This window comes from Mobula birostris, chromosome 2 (assembly GCF_030028105.1).
Source record: "Mobula birostris isolate sMobBir1 chromosome 2, sMobBir1.hap1, whole genome shotgun sequence".
In the NCBI taxonomy this organism is placed as follows: Eukaryota; Metazoa; Chordata; class Chondrichthyes; order Myliobatiformes; family Myliobatidae; genus Mobula; species Mobula birostris.
This window is the reverse complement of record NC_092371.1, coordinates 230331697-230352121: the sequence shown is the minus strand read 5'-3', so window position 1 is coordinate 230352121 and position 20425 is coordinate 230331697. Positions and strand designations below refer to the sequence as shown.

At 39.7% G+C, this 20425-nt stretch overlaps 1 protein-coding gene across 2 annotated transcripts in view; it reads right to left on the bottom strand.

The window, feature by feature from the left end:
• Positions 1–20425, bottom strand: part of tbc1d32 (TBC1 domain family, member 32) — a 241352-nt gene that overhangs the window by 102237 nt on the left and 118690 nt on the right. For both annotated transcript variants that reach the window (XM_072279190.1, XM_072279195.1), the window contains exons 15-21: positions 19863–20005; positions 18726–18850; positions 18225–18426; positions 16696–16778; positions 10079–10217; positions 7651–7738; positions 173–291 (exon numbers count right to left, since the gene is read on the bottom strand). In XM_072279190.1, coding sequence (XP_072135291.1) covers positions 173–291; positions 7651–7738; positions 10079–10217; positions 16696–16778; positions 18225–18426; positions 18726–18850; positions 19863–20005 — 899 coding nt within the window. The remainder of the gene's footprint in view (positions 1–172; positions 292–7650; positions 7739–10078; positions 10218–16695; positions 16779–18224; positions 18427–18725; positions 18851–19862; positions 20006–20425) is intronic.

Genomic DNA, 20425 nt, shown 5'->3' with positions numbered 1-20425 from the left:
GTGGGCCGAAGGACCTGTGATGTGATGTAAATTTGTATGTTCTAGGTTCTATTTTATCTAGCCTTGGAGAATTAAAATTGACAGGGATCACCTGGTAAGTATTTTATTCCTTGGCACAAACACAACTGTGCTGGTTAAAATCCAGAGATCTGTTTCAAACTTCTGCTGTTACCTTCTGACAGCTTCGGTCTATGGGCTCCACTGGAGTTGGCTTAGGATTGATCATTCTAACATCATCTCTTCCACACTCCAAAACTGACCACATTTCCATTACAAGTGCTTTGATGAACCCTAACAGCAAAAATAGATTACATTTACATGTTAAAATATCACATTAAAAAAATACTTTTGTCAAAAAATTGAGAATTGCAATTAACTATGCTGATTAATCAGATATTCCATTATCAAATGTTCTGACAAGATCCATATTACTTACTACCTCACATAATCATACATCCTGTAGCTAAGACTGGTAATACTATCATTGAAAGCACACATTTTTCAAAAATATTTAAATGTAATGTCATGAAAAGAAGTAAGACTAACGTGTACGTAAGCTACGCTTATTTAAGGTGGGTATAACATTATATTATGAACCTTCACTCAATAGTATTGGTTTTGGGATAACTGTTAGGAACATGGAAGTAGAAAGATCTGGCATGGACAATAAACCAGAACATGATGGAATACTGTACTTACTAAGTAGTACCCTAAAGAAGGAGAGATGCTAATGTATCAGGTCAGTGACCTTTTATCAGAATATTTGATTAATCAATACAATATACACTATCTCTCTGGGTTCTGAAGAAAGATCAAAACCTACATGTCTACAAAATTTTGGTATGCAAAACTAAGAGGGGTATGGATAAGGGAAATGTAAGCAGGTTTTTTCCACTGAGGCAAAACACACAAAGTGCTAGAGGAACTCAGCAGGGCAGGCAGCATCTATGGAAATGAATAAACAGTTGATAGTTTGGGCCGAGACCCTTCACCAGGACTCCGTCGGAGCATTCTGTGTGTTTTGCCTTGGACTTCCAGCATCTACAGATTTTCTCACGTCTTTCCACTGAGGTTGGGTGAGTGGAAGTGGTTGATGCAGGCTTGATTTCAACATTTAGGAGAAATTTGGATAGGTATATGGATGGGAGGGGTATGGAGGGCTATGGTCTGGGAGCAGATCAATGGGACTAGGCAGATCAATAGTTTCGCATGGACTGAAGCGCCTTTTCTGTGCTGTAGTGTTCTGTATCATTAACTACGCTTCTTTCTGTTTAATTTCAATTCCCAAAATATTTATTTTGTATTTCTAGCCTCTGTATTTTTTTTAATTCTGTAATTTGTCACTTTTATTTGGAAGATAATACAGGAGATTGTGGAGTGTGTGACAATAATAAAACAAGCTAAGAGAAAACAATAAGTTTGGAAAAGAGCATAGACAAGTTAATTAAATGGGTGAAATATTGCAGATATAAGAAGTCCTATCCATTCTGATAGGAACAGAAAAGTGTAATATTGTTCAAAATGTGTAAGACTATTTCAGTTCCTTAAAGTTGTTACAGCTGCAGGATGGTGGAGGGATAAGTTCAACCTAATAAATGCTCCCAATAGCATGCATCTCAAATAGACTCTGACAACCAAGTCCAGCTCCTGACCTTCAGGTGTGACTTAGCTACTAAGCTTGACAGAACCATTTCTACTTTGTAAGGGCAAAGGCAGGTTATTGGCACTTTAAAACCAGTCGCTTTGGGTACATGGGATTCATCATCTATGGTTAGCAGCTCATCTAGAAGGAAAACTCTGATCTCAAACCTCTGAAGCATTGTGGCTATACCTACTGTTGAGGAACGCTTCGGGAGTAAACCCTGAGGAAAAGTCTGGAGTCCCTAAAACAGTCCTACGTTGAGTTTGATGCTGACTGGCAACTCCTGCAACGCCGCTGATGCTAAACTGTATCATTCTCTGCCATTCCTTTGGACTCAACAGCTCCGTGGAGAGGGGGAACCTGCTACGTGGGTAACAGCTTGCTCTCCATATCATACTGCCCTGTCTTAAGTATCGTGTAGACAGTTGGAACACATCATCCATGGTTGACCCTGACCAACAGATGGCCTCAGGATAAGATTACTTCAGATGGTGGTGAAGATGGGACCTGAATAAGAAGGAGATGATTATACCCAGACAGAACTGGGAATGATGTCCTCCCGACTATCTGTTAGTGTCATTGATAATGATAGGGAGACGGGGTCAGTTAAAAGACGTGACCATCAAAATAGTGGGTATATTAATTAAGAATTTTCAAAGCTTTGTAACTTCTCGGGAGAGTTTTGCCAGGGACTGGAAACCAGAGCCCAGGTCAATAAGGGAAAGACCGGACCAGAAGGAAGATGCCAGGGAAAGTACTGAAAGCAAAATCAAAATAACAGGTATGATGGGTCAGATAGTTTGATGTATGTTTTAATGCTGGGAGTAAAATGAGTAAGGCTGATGAACCTGGAGCATAGACCAGTATTACTGAAACTTACGTTGAGAGAGGGGCAGGAATGATGATTAATGTACCAAGTTTTCAAAGTTCAGAAAAGGTAGAGGAGGAGAGAGGAGTTCAACTATTAATCAGGGACAATATCACAGCTGCACTCAGGGGAGACATAATGGAGGGGTCAGATACTGAGTCCATTTGGGTGGAGGATAGGAAGGGTGCAATCACACTGGAAGGATTGTACTATGGACTCCCTAATAGCCACTGGGACATTGAGGAACAGATATGTAATCAGATAAAGGAAATGTGTAAAAATAATAAGGTTGTCGTCATGGGGGATTTCATCTTTCTTAATATAAATGGGACCTTCTTAATGTAAGGGTTTTAGATGAGGCAGAATTTGTTAAGTGTATCCAGGAAGACTTCTTAAATTATTATGTGGACGGTTCAGTGAGAGGAGAGTAATGAGAACTGGAGTTGGCTAATGAGCCTGGTCAGGTGACTGACCATTCATTGGATGAAAAGTTAGGGAACAATGACCACAACCCCTTAACTTTCAGGATAGCTATAGAAAAGGATAGGTATGGTCCTTGCGGGAGAGTTTTAAATTGGAATTGTGCAAATCATGAGGGCATTAGGCAGGAATTAAGAAGCATTAATTGGGAATATCTTTTCTCTGGCAGTCCACATCAGACATATGGAAGGTGTTTAATTGCACAGAGTACAGGAAAGGTATATTCCTGTTAGAAGGAAGGACAGGGATTGAAAGATAAGAGAAACTTGGATGGCCAGAGAGGTAATGAATTTAGTCAAGAAAAAAAAGTAGTAATGCTTCAGAAGTCAGGATCAAACGAAGCACGAGTAAAAAGAAGCCAAAAAACAACAAAAGAAAGGAATTAGGAAAGCTAGGAGGGGCCATGAAAAGTCCTTGTCAAGTAGATTAAGGTGCATCCCAAGGCATTCACCTTAAGAGTAAAAAGATAATAAGGGAGAGGGTGGGACCACTCAAGGATAAAGGGAGGAACATTTGCTTGGACGTACAGAATATGTGAGATATTTAGTGAGTACTTTGCTTCAGTATTTATCAAGGAAAAGGATATGGAGGACCAGGAGAACAGTGCTGAGTGTATCAGTATGTTAGGGCATTTAGAGGTCAAGGAGGAGGAAGTGTTGGGCCTCCTAATGAGTATTAGGGTGGAGAAGTGCCTAGGGCCTGCTGGGATTTGCCCCAGATTATTGAAGGAGGCAAATCGTTAGGCCCTTAACCAGCATCTTTATGTCCTCTCTAGCCACAGGCGAGGTCCTGGGGACTGGCGACTGGATAATGTTGTACCTCTATTTAAGAAGGGAACAAGGAAAAATCCTGGGAATTATAGACCAAGGAGTCTCATGTCAGTTATACGAAATTGCTGGAGAAAACTCTGAGGGATAGGATATATGACAATTTGGAAACCCATGGCCTAACTAGGAAGAGCCTGCATGGATTTGTAAATGGCAGGTCGTACCTTACCAACTTGATTGAGTTTTTTGACAAGGTGATGTGAGAGAGATTGATGAGGGTAGGGCAGTGGATGTTGTCTATATGGATGTAAGGTGTTTGACAAAGTCCTTCATGGGAGGCTAATCCAGAAAACTACAATGCATGGATCCACGACAAATTGGCTGTTTGAATTCAGAACTGGCTTACACATAGAAGGCAGAGGGTAATGGTGGAAGGGACTTATTCGAGCTGGAGGTCTGTAATTAGTGGAGTTCTGCAGGGATCTGTGCTGAGACCTCTGCTATTTGTATTGTATATAAATGACCTGGATGAAAATGTATATGGGTGGGTTAGTAAATTTGTGGACGATACAAAGATTGGTGGAGCTGTGGATAGTATAGAAGACTGGTAAAGAATACAGCATGATATAAACCAGTTAACCATATAACCATATAACAATTACAGCACAGAAACAGGCCATCTCGGCCCTTCTAGTCCGTGCCGAACTCTTACTCTCACCTAGTCCCACCGACCTGCACTCAGCCCATAATCCTCCATTCCTTTCCTGTCCATATATCTATCCAATTTAACTTTAAACGACATCGAAGCTGCCTCAATCACTTCTGCTGGAAGCTCGCTCCACACAGCTACCACTCTCTGAGTAAAGAAGTTCCCCCTCATGTTACCCCTAAACTTTTGCCCTTTAACTCTCAACTCATGTCCTCTTGTTTGAATCTTCCCCATTCTCAATGGAAAATTCCTATCCATGTTAACTCTATCAATCCCCCTCATAATTTTAAATACCTCTATCAAGTCCCCCCTCAACCTTCTACACTCCAAAGAATAAAGACCTAACTTGTTCAACCTTTCTCTGTAACTTAGGAGGTGAAACCCAGGCAACATTTTAGTAAATCTCCTCTGTACTCTCTCAATTTTATTGACATCTTTCCTATAATTCTGTGACCTGAACTGTACACAATACTCCAAATTTGGCCTTACCAATGCCTTATACAATTTCAACATTACATCACAACTTCTATACTCAATGCTCTGATTTATAAAGGCCGGCATACCAAAAGCTTTCTTCACCACCCTATCCACATGAGATTCCACCTTCGGGGAACTATGCACCATTATTCCTAGATCCCTCTGTTCTACAGAATTCTTCAATGCCCTACCATTTACCATGTATGTCCTATTTTGATTAGCCCTACCAAAATGTAGCACCTCACATTTTTCAGCATTAATCTCCATCTGCCATCTTTCAGCCCACTCTTCTAACTGGCCTAAATCTCTCTGCAAGCTTTGAAAACCTACTTCATTATCCACAGTTGCAGATAAGGGCTGAGAAATGGCACATGGAGTTTAACCCAGATAAATGTAAGCATTGCATCTCCATAGGATAAATGCAAAGAGACAGTACACTGTTAAGGGCATGGGTCTTAAGAGAGTTGCTGAACAGAGAGATCTTAGGATCCATGTTCATAGCTCCTTGAAAGTGGCTACACAGGTTGATAAGGTGTTGAGAAGACTGATGGAATGCTTGCTTTTATTAGTTGAGGCATTGAGTTTAAAAAATCAGGTTATGTTGCTACTTCATAAAACCCAGTTTATGTCACATCTGCACTATAGGAAGGATGTTGAGGCTTTGGAGAGGATACAGAAAAGGTTTACTAGGATGCTGCCTGGTTTGGAGGGCATGTGCTATTATGAGAGGCTGGATAAACTTGGGTTGTTTCCTCTGGAGCATCAGAGGCTGAGGGGAGACCTGATAGAGGTAATGAGAGGCAAGATAATGAGAGGCATAGTTAGAGTGGACAGAGAGTATCTGTTTCCCAGGGATGAAATGTCTAATAGAAGAGAATATACATTGAAGTTGAGAGGGGATACGTTCAAGGGAGATGTGAGGGGTACGTTTTTTACTCATAGAGTTGTGGATGCCTGGAATGTACTGCCTGGTAGAGTGGTAGAGGCAAATACATTAGAGGCTTTTAAGAGCTGCTTGGATAGGCACATGGATCTAAGGAAGATGGAGGGATACGGACATGGTGTAGGTGGAAGATTGCTTGGGTGTTTTTGATTTGCTTTTTAGCCGGTTTAGCACAACATTGTGGGCCGAATGGCCTGTTTCTGTGTTGTACTCTTCTATGTTCCGGAGAAGTATCAAACTATTGGATCCAAAAAAGGAGACAGACAAGAAGTGTGTAACTAGAGACTGATAAGCCTAATTGTTGAAAAAATGTTAGAATCATTTGTTATAGAAATAATGGCAGCACATTTGAAAAATCAGAATCTAATCATGCCAAATCTGCAAGCCAAGTTTGAAATGGGCACTTAAACTACCGAAGAAACAAAGGTTATGTGAAAATCAAGGAATAAAGTTGATAGAATACTGCAGCTTAGATCAAGTTAGTGTTGATGTGTATCTGGCCAAACTGAATAGCTTTCAACTTTTATACTGCTACTTACAAACCTTTGAACCCAGTTTGATTTGGAGATTTCCACATTCTTTTGTTGGAAGCAAACATATCATCAGTCCTAGGACCTAATCCTAGATAATTTCACTGATGATCACCTTCAGTCTAAGAAAACATATATTCACCACAAATCTGTTTTTTAATCTAATTCTGTATCCAGATTGCTACTCATCCTACCGCATTGATATGAAATGCAAATTCATGAAAAATGATATGTACTGTCAGGCTCCTCTCAGGAGGACTGGAAGATTATTGTCACTATCAAAATAATTGGTCTTTTTACTTAAATTATTGTTTGTAAAACAATCCCCAAGTAACAATATACTAACAGCTCTCTCTCTCCTGTCCTTTTAATGGTACTTCTCTTCACTGAACTACTTCAGTTCTCTTTGGTATAAGATGTCTGTCTTAGGAGGACTGAAAGATTATGGTCAGTATGTCCATAATTCCTATTTTATTTTCCATAGATTCAGTAATATCAATTTTTGTATCCAATTGTCTGGAAATCTTACTTCATCCTAAAGGTGATATTTAGCACTCCTCTTTCAAGGCTAGGGACAGGGAAGTGAGCTTCGAGTAACTTACCCGCACTCAAAAATGGTAGGCCTGTACTCCAGCCAATAGGTATTTTAATGTCAGTAGTGATGGTGGGGAGTGTAGATCTGGATGCCACTTGTAGTGGAGAAGGTAGATAAGAATGGCACCAATGTGGGGAACAGAGGGAAATAGGACAGCATTTGAAATGGGGAGGGATTGTGGACATCAAACCATTTGGTGAAAGGATCAAGGATTGGGGACCAGGAACTACAGCTACAGCCGTACATCAGGAAGGATTATAGGATATTGGGGATCAGATGGTCTGATCTCTTTCTGAACATTTCTGTGTAGAAAGGTCTATGTCTGATCAAAAGATCCATGGCTCTGGAATTCAGAGGCATTGATAGGGTGGACAAGCCCGAACATTTGGTTAAGTAACTTGCTTAGCTACATATGTTCGACGTCAAAGCTACAAAACAAAGTAAATATAGCATCTTATGAGTGCCCAGTGATATGTACTTCCATGATAATGCGATCTAAGGTCACTTATCATATTCCAAACATAGCATTAGCATAATATCATCACACACATCACCAAAAGCACAAAGAATGCTCATAACAATTCACTCAAATTAAACCTCTTCCCTTTCATTCAAGATTTGGTGAACTTCAATATTTACCTGAACTTTGCAATGCCACAATGCCAGGTGCTGTTGCAGCTACCTGTGTAACCATTACTCCGTATCCAAACTTTTCACACTTACTGACCTGCCAAATTAAGTGAAAAGTAGGTAAATTTCTACATCAATTCTAGAATATGCTACAATGATGGCAACTTCATGAATATGGAGAATTTGATATCAATTTTTCTGTATGAAAACCCTGAAAACATGTTGCTGGCCTGCAGGTCTCTCATGGGATTTGGCACAGGGAAAGGAACTTGGGCTAAACAGCCTAAATTCACATTTCAATCTCACAGCAAAAAAAACCTGTTTGGTCCAGGTAGGCATAAGTGTTTTTTTTCCCACTTGATATGCATGGAGAACAGCCGTGTGTGTCTCAGATCATTTCAGACTGTCAGATAGGTTATTAATTTTAAAATAGCTTTTTAAATTTTTCTAGGAATTTTTAAAACTCTGATTAGCTTATAAATTATGAAAAAGTATTTGAAAAATATACCATTTTTTAAAATTAAAATTGAGGAATATGTATATTATAGCCATATAACCATATAACAATTACAGCACAGAAACAGGCCATCTCAGCCCTTCTAGTCCGTGCTGAACGCTTACTCTCACCTAGTCCCATCTACCTGCACTCAGTCCATAACCCTCCATTCCTTTCCTGTCCATATATCTATCCAAATTTTTTTTAAGTGACAAAATCGAACCTGCCTCTACCATTTCTACTGGAAGCTCATTCCACACACAGCTACCGCTCTCTGAGTAAAGAAGTTCCTCCTCGTGTTACCCCTAAACTTTTGCCCCTTAACTCTCAGCTCATGTCCTCTTGTTTGAATCTCTCCTACTCTCAGTGGAAAAAGCCTATCCACGTCAACTCTATCTATTCCCCTCATAATTTTAAATACCTCTATCAAGTCCCCCCCCCCCAACCTTCTAAGCTCCAAAGAATAAAGACCTAACTTGTTCTACCTTTCTCTGTAACTTAGGTGCTGAAACCCAGGTAAGATTCTAGTAAATCTCCTCTGTAAAAAAAAATTCATTTTTTCTTTCAAAGTTTTTAATCAATTTTGATGGCTTCTAAATTTCTCAAACAACATTCCACTCCTTTCACAATTTTGACTGCTCTGACTAAGTTTCCGAATGGGAATTGAATTGAGCACCCCACACAATAATTGTAATCTTACTCTCAGTGGCTTCTGAAAATTTCCTGATAGTGTTGCCTGAGGAAAGTTTAGATCTTTTCCAAATAAAATCATCAGGAACCAACGGTGCTCATTACTGACTGTAAAATGTGTCTAAACTACATATTATCTGACAATAAATGGCTTCCTATCTGTAATCTGGACTTTTTATATTTATTAAAATGTTACAACTGGAAATTAGGTTGTGTATTGTAAATTAATGAAATATGTCATTATTCTGTAATTTCAAACTGCAAGGACTGTCAAGAAGACAAAGATTACTCCTTTAATTGGTACTGGCTAAGAGCTAAGCAAAATATTATTTCCTGAACAGACAAGACAAAAATAGCTAAACTTATGCAGGTGGAAGTAATTAAATAAAAGATAATTCTTAAGTAAATGTCTCCAATATTACTTCCACTGTTTAACTGATTAAACAATAAGCAAGTAACCCTTGAGCAGGTCAGTGTGGAACTGTTAGCATCTCACAACAACTTCCTGCCTTATAAGTTCAACACCTAAAGCAGGATCCAACTCACAACTCAGAAGTACAAAGCCCAGCATTGCAAATACACCAGATAACACAAAGAGCAGGAAGTCTGAAACTCAGTTCAGTTCATCCTATGCTGCAGATGTAGAATGAGCTGTAGTTAGTGCAAGTGCTCCAAAGTAAAGATAAAAGCAGTATAAAATGGTCTCTGGAGATGGCTGGCATATAAATTTAGAAAAAATTGGTCAGGTCATGAAAGGATATGGGGAGAAGGCAGGAGATTGGGGCTGAGAAGGGAAATGGATCAGCCACGATAAAAAGGCAACTCTTACGGAAATTGAGAGGGAACAACCAATCTGACCATATAATTTTCATAAGATATTTTTTGGTGATAAATTGAAACAAAAACATATTACGGAAGCTGCCAGCATACTTAAAAGACAATGCAAAAGGTTAACTAAAAACAGAAGAGTTTCACAAAGTGGCTGTGCCCTGAAAAAGTAGAGAACCATTCTAAAAATACAATATATAAACTATGCAGAGACAGGTAAGAACATAGATATACAAAGGTGGAGTATCAGAGAAAGAGCCATATAAAAGAATGAATTTTCAAATATGTTTTGAAATAGAAATCTATTGTAAATGGATAGAATGATCAAATGATATTCCAGAAAGATGGTTACATTATTTTGTAGACACCTAATATAGATCCATTCATTCTCAAGAAATTAGTGCCCGCTGAGTCTATACAAACCTGAAGTTTTTTAGTGAACCTGCTAAACATATAATTCACACATTCATTGATTGCTCCAGTTTGCTGCAGAAGTAATAATCCTTTTGGAGAGGCAGCAAAGTTTAGCAGATTGTCCAGGAGCATTTCTTCCAAGATCATCCTGACAAGAAAGTTAAAGGATTTCATTTTATTATGTCTTAGCTGGCAAATTGAGACATGTTATTCAACTGACAAATGGCAACATATACAAGGATAAAAACATAAGGCATTCTAAACTTCTTAAACCATTAAGTATCAACATCAGTAACAATTTTGTTTATTTATTTGTTTACTAGTAGCCCTTTTAGACAAATATCAGTAATTTTGATTATTTCTTAAACAATTTTGCTGTATTATCCAGCCACAAGATGTGACACCACCAGTAAAGCTGGCCCACAGTAAAACACACACAAAACGCTGGAAGTACTCAGCAGGTCAAGCAGCTTCTATGGAGAGCAATAAAAAGTTTTGGGTTGAGACTCTTCATTAGTTAAAGCCAACCCATTCTGTACCGTCTCTGAGGAGGCATTTACCCAGCTGGTTCTTCCCGACCTTTTAAATTTTCAGTCAACAGAATTAGAATTTCTTTTTCTAAAGTTAAGTATAATATTTTAAATAAATTTCTGTAATGTGAAAGTAGATCTTTGCCTTTGCCACCTTGTAAATGTCTGCCTGTGGAAATAATCAAATTTTCGTCAGTAATGAAAACCCAGCAAGTGTCTCAATGTTTGGTTAATCTTGCAAGATCTTTGCTCGGGCAATAAATATAGAAATATGCTCTGTGAGTAATTTACGCTTGATGTTTAGCATTTTTGCCTTATTGTTGGCTAGGCATATCGTAACTGCAAGATCTGTTTGTTTCAACAAACTAGTAGATATGTAAATTCTCAGAAATCTGGACACAAACTTCAAATTCTTATCTGTTGAGGCTGATAAGACACATCCAATCTTGTATCAATGTGACATAAAGATCAGAAAATTTGCAGATGCTGGAAGTTCAAGCAACACACACAAAATGCTGGTGGAACTCAGCAGGCTAGGAAGCATCTACGGAAAAGAGTAAACAGTTGACATTTCAGGCTGAAACCCTTCATGAGTTTCAGGAAAACAGAAGTTGAGCAAGACACAAAACATGCAACAAACAAAAGAATATCCTGAAGATGCTAAGAAGATGCATTAATTTATGCTGGAGATATTGTTTGTGGACAAGAGTACTCTCCTGAATTCCACACAATATTGAGCATCAAAGATAGCTTCCCCTTTTTGCAAGAAAAGCAGTTCATTTCATACAACTCCCAAAGCAATAATCAGCATACCCTCACTTCTGGCGACTAAACTTTGACATTACTTAGACAATTCTACAACTTTTTTGGTGGAAAGTCTTTCAAAATCAGTCACTGGGCATATTTTCAAACCAATACTTCACAGGTAACAGAAAGATGTAGAATCCATGTGGGTAGAGCTAAGAAACTGTAAAGGTAAAAAGACCTGATGAGAGTTATATACAGGCCTTTGTACAGAGGCAAGGATTTGGAATATAAATTTCAACTAGAAATAGAAAAGGTAGTTTATAATAGCCATGTGGGATTTCAATATACAGGAAGATGGGAAAATCAAGTTTATGCTGGATCCCAAGAGAGGGAATTTGTAGAATGCCAACAAGATGGGTTCTTAGAGCAGCTTATATTTGAGCCCACTAGAGGAAAGGTGATTCTGGTTTGGGTGTGGTGTATCTGATTAGGGAGCTAAAGGTAAAGGAACCTTGGGAGAGAGTGATTATAATATGATCGAATTCACCCTACAGTTTGAGAAGGTGTAGATAACATCAGATGTGTCAGTATTACAGAGGAGTAAAGAGAATGACATGGAGTAAAAAGAAAGGCATGAGAAATGAGATAGCCAAAGTTAATTGGAAGGGGACACTAGCAGGGATGACGGCAGAATAACAATAGAAGCATAGAAACATAGAAAACCTACAGCACAATACAGGTCCTTCAGCCCACAAAGCTGTGCTGAACATGTCCCTACCTTAGAAGTTACTAAGGTTACCCACAGCCCTCTATTTTTCTAAGATCCATGTACCCATCCAAGAGTCTCTTAAAAGACTCTATCATATCCGCCTCCACCACCGTTGCCGGCAGCCCATTCCACAAACTTACCGCTCTCTGTCGAAAAAACTTACTCCTGACATCTCCTCAGTACCTACTCCCAAGCACCTTAAACCCGTGCCCTCGTGTGGCAGCCAGTTCAGCCCTGGGAAAAAGCCTCTGACTATCCACACGATCAATGCCTCTCATCATCTTATACACCTCTGTCAGGTCACCTCTCATCCTGTTTCAGTAAGGCATGCTCCCCAATCCAGGCAACATCCTTGTAAATCTCCTCTGTACCCTTTCCATGGTTTTCACATCCTTCCTGTAGTGAGGCAACCAGAACTGAGCACAGTACTCCAAGTGGGGTCTAACCAGGGTCCTATATAGCTGCAACATTACCTCTCGGCTCCTAAATTCAATTCCACAATTGATGAAGGCCAATACACCATATGCCCTCTTAACCACAGAGTCTACCTGCATAGCTACTTTGAGCATTCTATGGACTCGGACCCCAAGGTCCCTCTGATCCTCCACACTGCCAAGAGTCTTACCATTAATACTACATTCTGCCATCATATTTGATCTACCAAAATGAACCACTCCACCCTTATCTGGGTTGAACTCCATCTGCCACTTCTCAGGCAAGTTTTGCATCCTATCAATGTCCCTCTGTAACCTCTGACAGCCTTCCACACTATCCACAACACCCCAAACTTTGTATTATCAGCAAACTTACTAACCCATCCCTCCACTTCCTCATCCAGGTCATTTATAAAAAATCACGAAGAATAAGGGTCCCAGAATAGATCCCTGAGACACACCACTGGTCACTGACCTCCATGCAGAATATGACCCATCTACAACCTCTCTTTGCCTTCTACGGGCAAGTCAGTTCTGGATCCACAAAGCAATGCCCCATTAGATCCCATGCCTCCTTACTTTCTCAATAAGCCTTGCATAGAGTACCTTGTCAAATGCCTTGCTGAAATCCATATACACTACATTTACTGCTCTTCCTTCATCAATGTATTTAGACACATCCTCAAAAAATTCAATCAGGCTCATAAGGTACGACCTGCCTTTGACAAAGCCATGCTGACTATTCCTAATCATATTATACCTCTCCAAATGTTCATAAATCCTGCCTCTCAGGATCTTCTCCATCAACTTACCAACCACTGAAGTAAAACTCACTGGTCTATAATTTCCTGGGCTACCTATACTCCCTTTCTTGAATAAGGGAACAAGATCCGCAACCCTCCAATCCTCCAGAACCTCTCCTGTCCCCACTGATGATGCAAAAATTATCGCCAGAGGCTCACTAATCTCCCCCTTCACCTCCTACAGTAGCTTGGGGTACATCTCATCCGGTCCCACCGACTTATCCAACTTGATGCTTTCTAAAAGCTCCAGCACATCCTCTTTCTTAATATCTACATGCTCAAGCTTTTCAGTCCGCTGCAAGTCATCACTACAATCACCAAGATCCTTTTCCATAGTGAATATTGAAGTAAAGTATTCATAGAGTACCTCTGCTATTTCCTCCAGTTCCATACACACTTTCCCACTATCACACTTGATAGGTCATATTCTTTCACATCTTATCCTCTTGCTCTTCACATACTTGTAGAATGCCTTGGGGTTTTCCTTAACCCTGCCCGCCAAGGCCTTCTCATGGCTCCTTCTGGCTCTAATTTCCTTCTTAAGCTCCTTCCTGTTAGCCTTATAATCTTCTAGATTTCTAACATTACCTAGCTCTCTGAACCCTTCGTAAGCTTGTCTTTTCTTCTTGACTAGATTTACTACAGCCTTTGTACACCACAGTTCCTATACCCTACCATAACTTCCCTGTCTCATTGGAACGTACCCATGCAGAACTCCACACAAATATCCCCTGAAGATTTGCTACATTTCTTCCGTAGCTTTCCTTGAGAACATCCATTCACAATTTAAGCTTCTAAGTTCCTGTCTGATAACCTCATAATTCCCCTTACTCCAATTAAACGCTTTTCTAACTTGTCTGTTCCTATCTCTCTCCAATGCTATTGTAAAGGAGATAGAATTATGATCACTATCTCCAAAATGCTCTCCCACTGAGAGATTTGACACCTGACCAGGTTCATTTCCCAATACCAAATCAAGTACAGTCTCTCCTCCTGTAGACTTATCTACACATTGTGTCAAGAAACCTTCCCAAACACACCATCTAAACCCCTTGCTCTGGGGAGATGCCAATCAATATTTGGGAAATTAAAATCTCCCACCATGACAACTCTGTTATTATTACTCCTTTCCAGGATCTGTTTCCCTTTCTGCTCCTCAATATCCTTGTTACTATTGGGCAGCCTATAAAAAATGCCCAGTAAAGTTATTGACCCCTTCCTGTTCCTAACCTCCACCCACAGAGACTCCATAGACAATCCCTCCATGACGTCCACCTTTTCTGCAGCTGTGACACTATCTCTGATCAACAGTGCCACGTCCCCACCTCTTTTGCCTCCCTCCCTGTACTTTCTGAAACATCTAAAACACGGCATTTGAAGTAACCATTCCTGTCCCTGAGCCATCCAAGTCTCTGTAGTGGCCACTACATCGTAGCTCCAAGTACTGATCCACGCTCTACGCTCATCCGCTTTGTTCACAATACTCGTTGCGTTAAAATAGATACATCTCAAACTGTCGGTCTGAGTGCATCCCTTCTCTATCACCTCCCTATCCTCCCTCACACACTGTCTCCAAGCTTTCTCTATTTGTGAGCCAACCGCCTCTTCCTCAGTTCGGTTCCCACCCCCCAACAATTCTAGTTTAAAGTCTCCCCAGTAGCTTAGCAAACCTCCCCGCCAGGATATTGGTTCCCCTGGGATTGAAGTGCAACCCGTGCTTTTTGATCAGGTCACACCTGCCCCAAAAGAGGTCCCAATGATCCAGAAACCTGAATCCCTGCCCCCTGCTCCAACCCCTCAGCCATGCATTTATCCTCCACCTCATTCTATTCCTATACTCACTGTCACGTGGCACAGGCAGTAATCCCGAGATTACTACCTTTGCGGTCCTGCTTCTCAACTTCCTGCTTAACTCCTTGTAGTCTGTTTTCAGGACCTCTTCCCTTTTCCTACCTATGTCATTGGTACCAATATGTACCACGATCTCTGGCTGTTCTCCCTCCCACTGTAGGATACTGCGGATGCGACCGGAAAGATCCCGGACCCTGGCACCTGGGAGGCAAACTACCATCCGAGTTTCTTTCCTGCATCCACAGAATCGCCTGTCTGACCCCCTAACTATAGAGTCCCCTATCACTACTGCCTTTCTCTTCCTTTCCCTACCCTTCTGAGCCACACAGCAGGAATTTTGCCAGAGGCACGGCCACTGTTCCTTCCCCCAGGTAGGCTGTCCCCCCACCCCCCCCAACAGTACTCAAACAGGAGTACTTACTGTTCAGGGGGACAGCCACAGGGGTACTCTCTAGTACCTGACTCTTCCCCTTCCCTCTCCTGACTGTTACCTACTTGTCTGTCTCCCGTGGCCCCGGTGTGACCACCTGCCTATAACTCCTTTCTATCACCTCCTCGCTCTCCCTGACCAGACGAAGGTAATCGAGCTGCAACTCCAGTTCCATAACGCAGTCCCTTAGGAGCTGCAGCCAACACAAAGGGTGCAGATATGGCCGTCCGGGAGGCTGGGAGACTCCAGGACTTCCCACATCTGACACCGAGCACAGAACAATGGCTGGAGTTGCTGAGCATAATTCAGAAGGCACAGAAAAGATTCTAAATGTCGGCCCAGATCAGAGGTGATGGATCGGCAATTGCCTCTGATCTGGGCCAACATTTACGTGCCAGGTGGCACCTAATTAATTAGCTTGTTTATTTCGGCTTTTTTCTTAAAGATGCGCTGGGTGTGCGCCAGATACCACTGCACCCCTGCATGCTTCGCGGCCCGGTATCGGTCCGTGGCCCGGAGGTTGAGGACCACTGAGATAGACTACACCAAAGCATTCTGAAAGAGGCAGCTCAAGAGACAGTAGAGGCATTAGTAATGATCTTTCAATGATGTTCCAAGTCATTAAGTATATTTAAATCAGATGTAAATAGCTTCTTGGTTAGACAGGGTGTCAAAGTTTACAGGGAGAAAGCAGGAGAATGGGGTTGGGAAGGATAATAAATCAGCCATAATGGAATGGCTGAGCAGACCCAATGGGCCAAGTGGGCTAATTCTACTCCTATGTCTTATGGTCTTTATGACATAATATAATGATAGTGCGATGTTACAGACTTCCTGCCTTAATGCTAATTTGTATTAGTTTTGTTGAAAAATAAAACTATCTTAGCAATAGGGAGGCAGACTGAATCATATATTATGAAATCTACGACTAGTCTTCATATTCAATGCAAAGCAGTGGTTTCATCTGGTGGACACCAGAATTTAAAATAAAGACTACAAGATAAATATTGTTAATCATTGTGACCACAAATAATTCTGAAACAACAATTCAGATATACCTACATGTTTTGCAATTCCTGAGCTGTTGTAGAGCCTGATTCACTTCCTGCTACAGGAGTTGGTGTTCGTTCTGTGAGTAAACTGGCCTGATTCACAAATTAATGTTAGAAATAAGTACAACGAAAGAACTGCTCTTCAACTGAATTCATAATAACCTCAGTCCATCTTAGAAAAGTCTGACATGCAAAAAATAAATTTTAACTTTGTAATATTCAACAGCATAAGAAAGTCATGATGATACATCCAATTAGAAAACAAGAATTTGTAATAATATTACAGCTACTTCAACAACTATATAATTTTCTCAAAGCCTGAAATTAGGTCATGAATGAGATTACAAAATATAGAGTATAAGTTTAGTAAGCAAATGGCCCTTAAAAAATATTCAGATCACCAATAATAATGAATCCAGTAAGTAATGATACACTAATTTAGAAACACAAAGGGTACGCACATTAAGTCGTATGTCAACTACCATTTTTATTCAATGTCAATTTTACTTGTGCTTCGGGAAATGAATTACACTACTTCATTATATAGTAAATGAGAGTCCTTTGTATTATTAGTATTCACCTCTTATCTTTTCAGCCTCTCTTAATAGGCAAAAAGATTAATGCAGGGAATATCATAAAGTACGAGACGCTTGGAGTTTTCACATTCTTGCTAAGGAGAATAATGTTCCATAATGAAATGTGGCCACTGAGAATTTGGAGGCAGGCATTCATCTTATTGATATTATAAAAAGTTTTAAACTTGTTTTGCTTAGCTGGTTCATAACTTTGTTATAGTTCCTTTAGGAAGGAGTTTTCTAAATGAATTATGAGGAACTGGCTGTGAAAGTTATCAAGGACTTTGAATACCACTGAATATCTGTGATATGCAGTTAGAAATCAACTGGACAATTTAATGATTATTTAAAAATATAAAAGGGGAAACTAAGTCAGTTTTTAAAAATATCAAATTCAAAGAATTAAAAAAAATGCAACAATCTTCTCCCTCTTAGCCATTCCTCTCTTTTGAAAAGAACTGACAAGGCTGCTCCCATAATAGGTCAAATCTAACAAAGGTTCTACAGGCCAATTATTCAGAAAGCTACTAGGAAACTGAGCAAATTCATAATCGCACTAGAGGATTTACTTGGAGGTTCAATGCCAAAACCCAGCTGGGAAATTAGCAGCAAATGTTAGTCAGCAGCTTTGCGTCTTGGTGCTTGTGGGTGGGATGTGCCCTGAATTTTCTAACATAAAGTGGGGTGTGGGAGTAAACGCTGACAGTTTGCTGCAGAACTGATATAATTTCCAATCAATTTCCAGTCCAGTAACAAGCACAACACTTGGAATAACATGCAGCTTATCTCTGCTTTGTGATTACATTCAGTTCAGTTCCAGTTCATTCAGTTTCTTCAGCTTGATCATTATCTTAATCTCTCTACTCTGTTAAACGATGCTTTTACAGAAAATAAAGATCTGAAGAAAAGTAAAAGATTTTCAGAAGAAATACATATTACAATGTAGGCCATTATTATGTGTTACCTTCTTCCATGCTTTAGAGATAGATTCATGTAAACCATAGGGCATCAGAACTTCGAGACCTTCACATGTATTGTACATCTGACGGCAGACAAAAATGAAAGCCCCCTTCAGAGCTGAGGATGCCTCAGTGTAATCTAAAGCTGGAAGCTGTCCATCCAGCAGCCTTTTGGTAAATTCAGCAATTACATGTGCAGCAGAAAGACTGGCAAAATATAGAAAATTCTTATGATGCATAGTTTATTCAAAAAACAATGTTTAATTTCTTAAGAATCTTTTACTTAAGATTTCTGTTTGCTAGGTAACTGCCCATTAATATTTTCAACTGGAAATGGCATATGTACATTCATTTGAAAACAAAAGGTCGAGGCGACAACATTTTAATGATTTAACTAAAAACATGTGAAACTGTGCTATCCCGAGAGATTTGTCACAAGACAAAAGAGTAAGGATTTTAACCATAGGCAAACTGTATTTCCGCTTAAGTTTTGTGTACTTTCTTACCTATTTGTTGCAACACCATTGTCTTTTTCACCAAAAAGTAGCAACGTAAGTCCTCGGTCTGTAGAGGCTATCCTTGCCAAAATATCGGCTATGTTTATCAACACTGTTTCATTACAGGTAATTATCTATTCATTTCAAAAAATTTCAAATTAATATAACTTTTACTATAAACTAAAATATCTAAAAAAGCAATTTAAAATTAATCTTATAAATGCTATTGTAGTATTTTCATAGATTTTATGTAAAATTTCAAATACATTTTAAGGAATTTTATAAAGGGTATATAGATAGAGGGGAACTACTCCCATTAGTGGAGGAATCAAGAACTAGGGATCATGGATTGATGAAAACTAAAGAACAGAAAGTGAAATGAGAATTGATTTTTTTTGATAACAAAGTGGTAGTAAGAAAAATGTTATTGATAGGAATGGATGCAGATTCAAATGGAGTAATCAAAAGGGAACTGTACAGACACATAAGAAGAAAGAACTTGAAGGGCAATGGAGAAAAAGTACGTGAGTGTAACATGGAACTAATGCAGGTTAAATAAGATTTAATAGCCATTTCCTATGATGCAACTGTTCTATTATTCTTTAAAGTACTGCTCTTCAGGAAATATTATTTCAACTGATCAAATGTAAAGGAAACTAAGCAAAGTTGGTGAAGCTTGCGGATGATACAAAACTTGTCCATGTACTGCACAGGGAACAGAATAACTTTGTACCTATTGGTGTCCTGATCAGTTGCGAAGAAACATAGGGATGGAATTTAATAAAGGAAAGTGTGTTGTAATAAATTTGGGAAGGTGCAAGATGGCTTCAAATGAATAAGATTTTGGATATTGAGAACAGTGGGGACACCATATTAACAGTTAAAATGACATGTGGGATGCTGACGTATAGAATATAAAAGAAAGATCATGAGAGGGTTCTTGCTATTGTTATTAAGCTTGAATATTGAGTAAATTCTGGCTGCCAGTACATTACACAGAGGAATAATATAGTCACAAGTCAAGATTGGACAGGATGGGATTATTTATTTATTATAAGGGAGACAGAGAGGAGATGTAATTGAGGTGAATAAAATTAAGTGTCAACATAATAAAAGAAATGATAACATTTGTAGAAATTACTGTACCTGTTTTCCTTTCAGCAATGTGAGTATTGGAAAAAGAAGGGAATCAATAATGATACTCTTGTACAGGCATTCTGTAGCACACTCTTTTCCGCCACATAACATGCGCAATACTTCCATCACAAGATTCGCAGGAGCATATAAATCTGAATGAAAACATATTTGATAAGTATGATTGTTCGGCCCCAGAATTCTCACAATTTTATGGATTATGATGGTAGACAAGGTAACATAAAGAGGCGGAGCGGAGTAAAGATGGTGCTAAACGGCAACTCCTTTGCTTGCATCTTCGGAAACAGCTCTATTTCCATCTTTAATACCTTTATTTTTCCCTTTCAGGGTTCTTTGGAAGACTCTGACCTGGAGTTACACGCTGACTTGGGTTCTTGTGAGAATGGGATCCGCTCTCGGGGTTTCATAACCAACCGTTGTTGTTCGGCACACCAAGGGCTCGGCCTAAGAGTCCAGTTTGGATTTGGAAGCCTGGGATCTCGGGGCTTTAGGGATGGGCAGATTGAGGGTTGGTGTCAGGGGGAGTCAGGATATTTGCTGTGTGCCCAAAGACC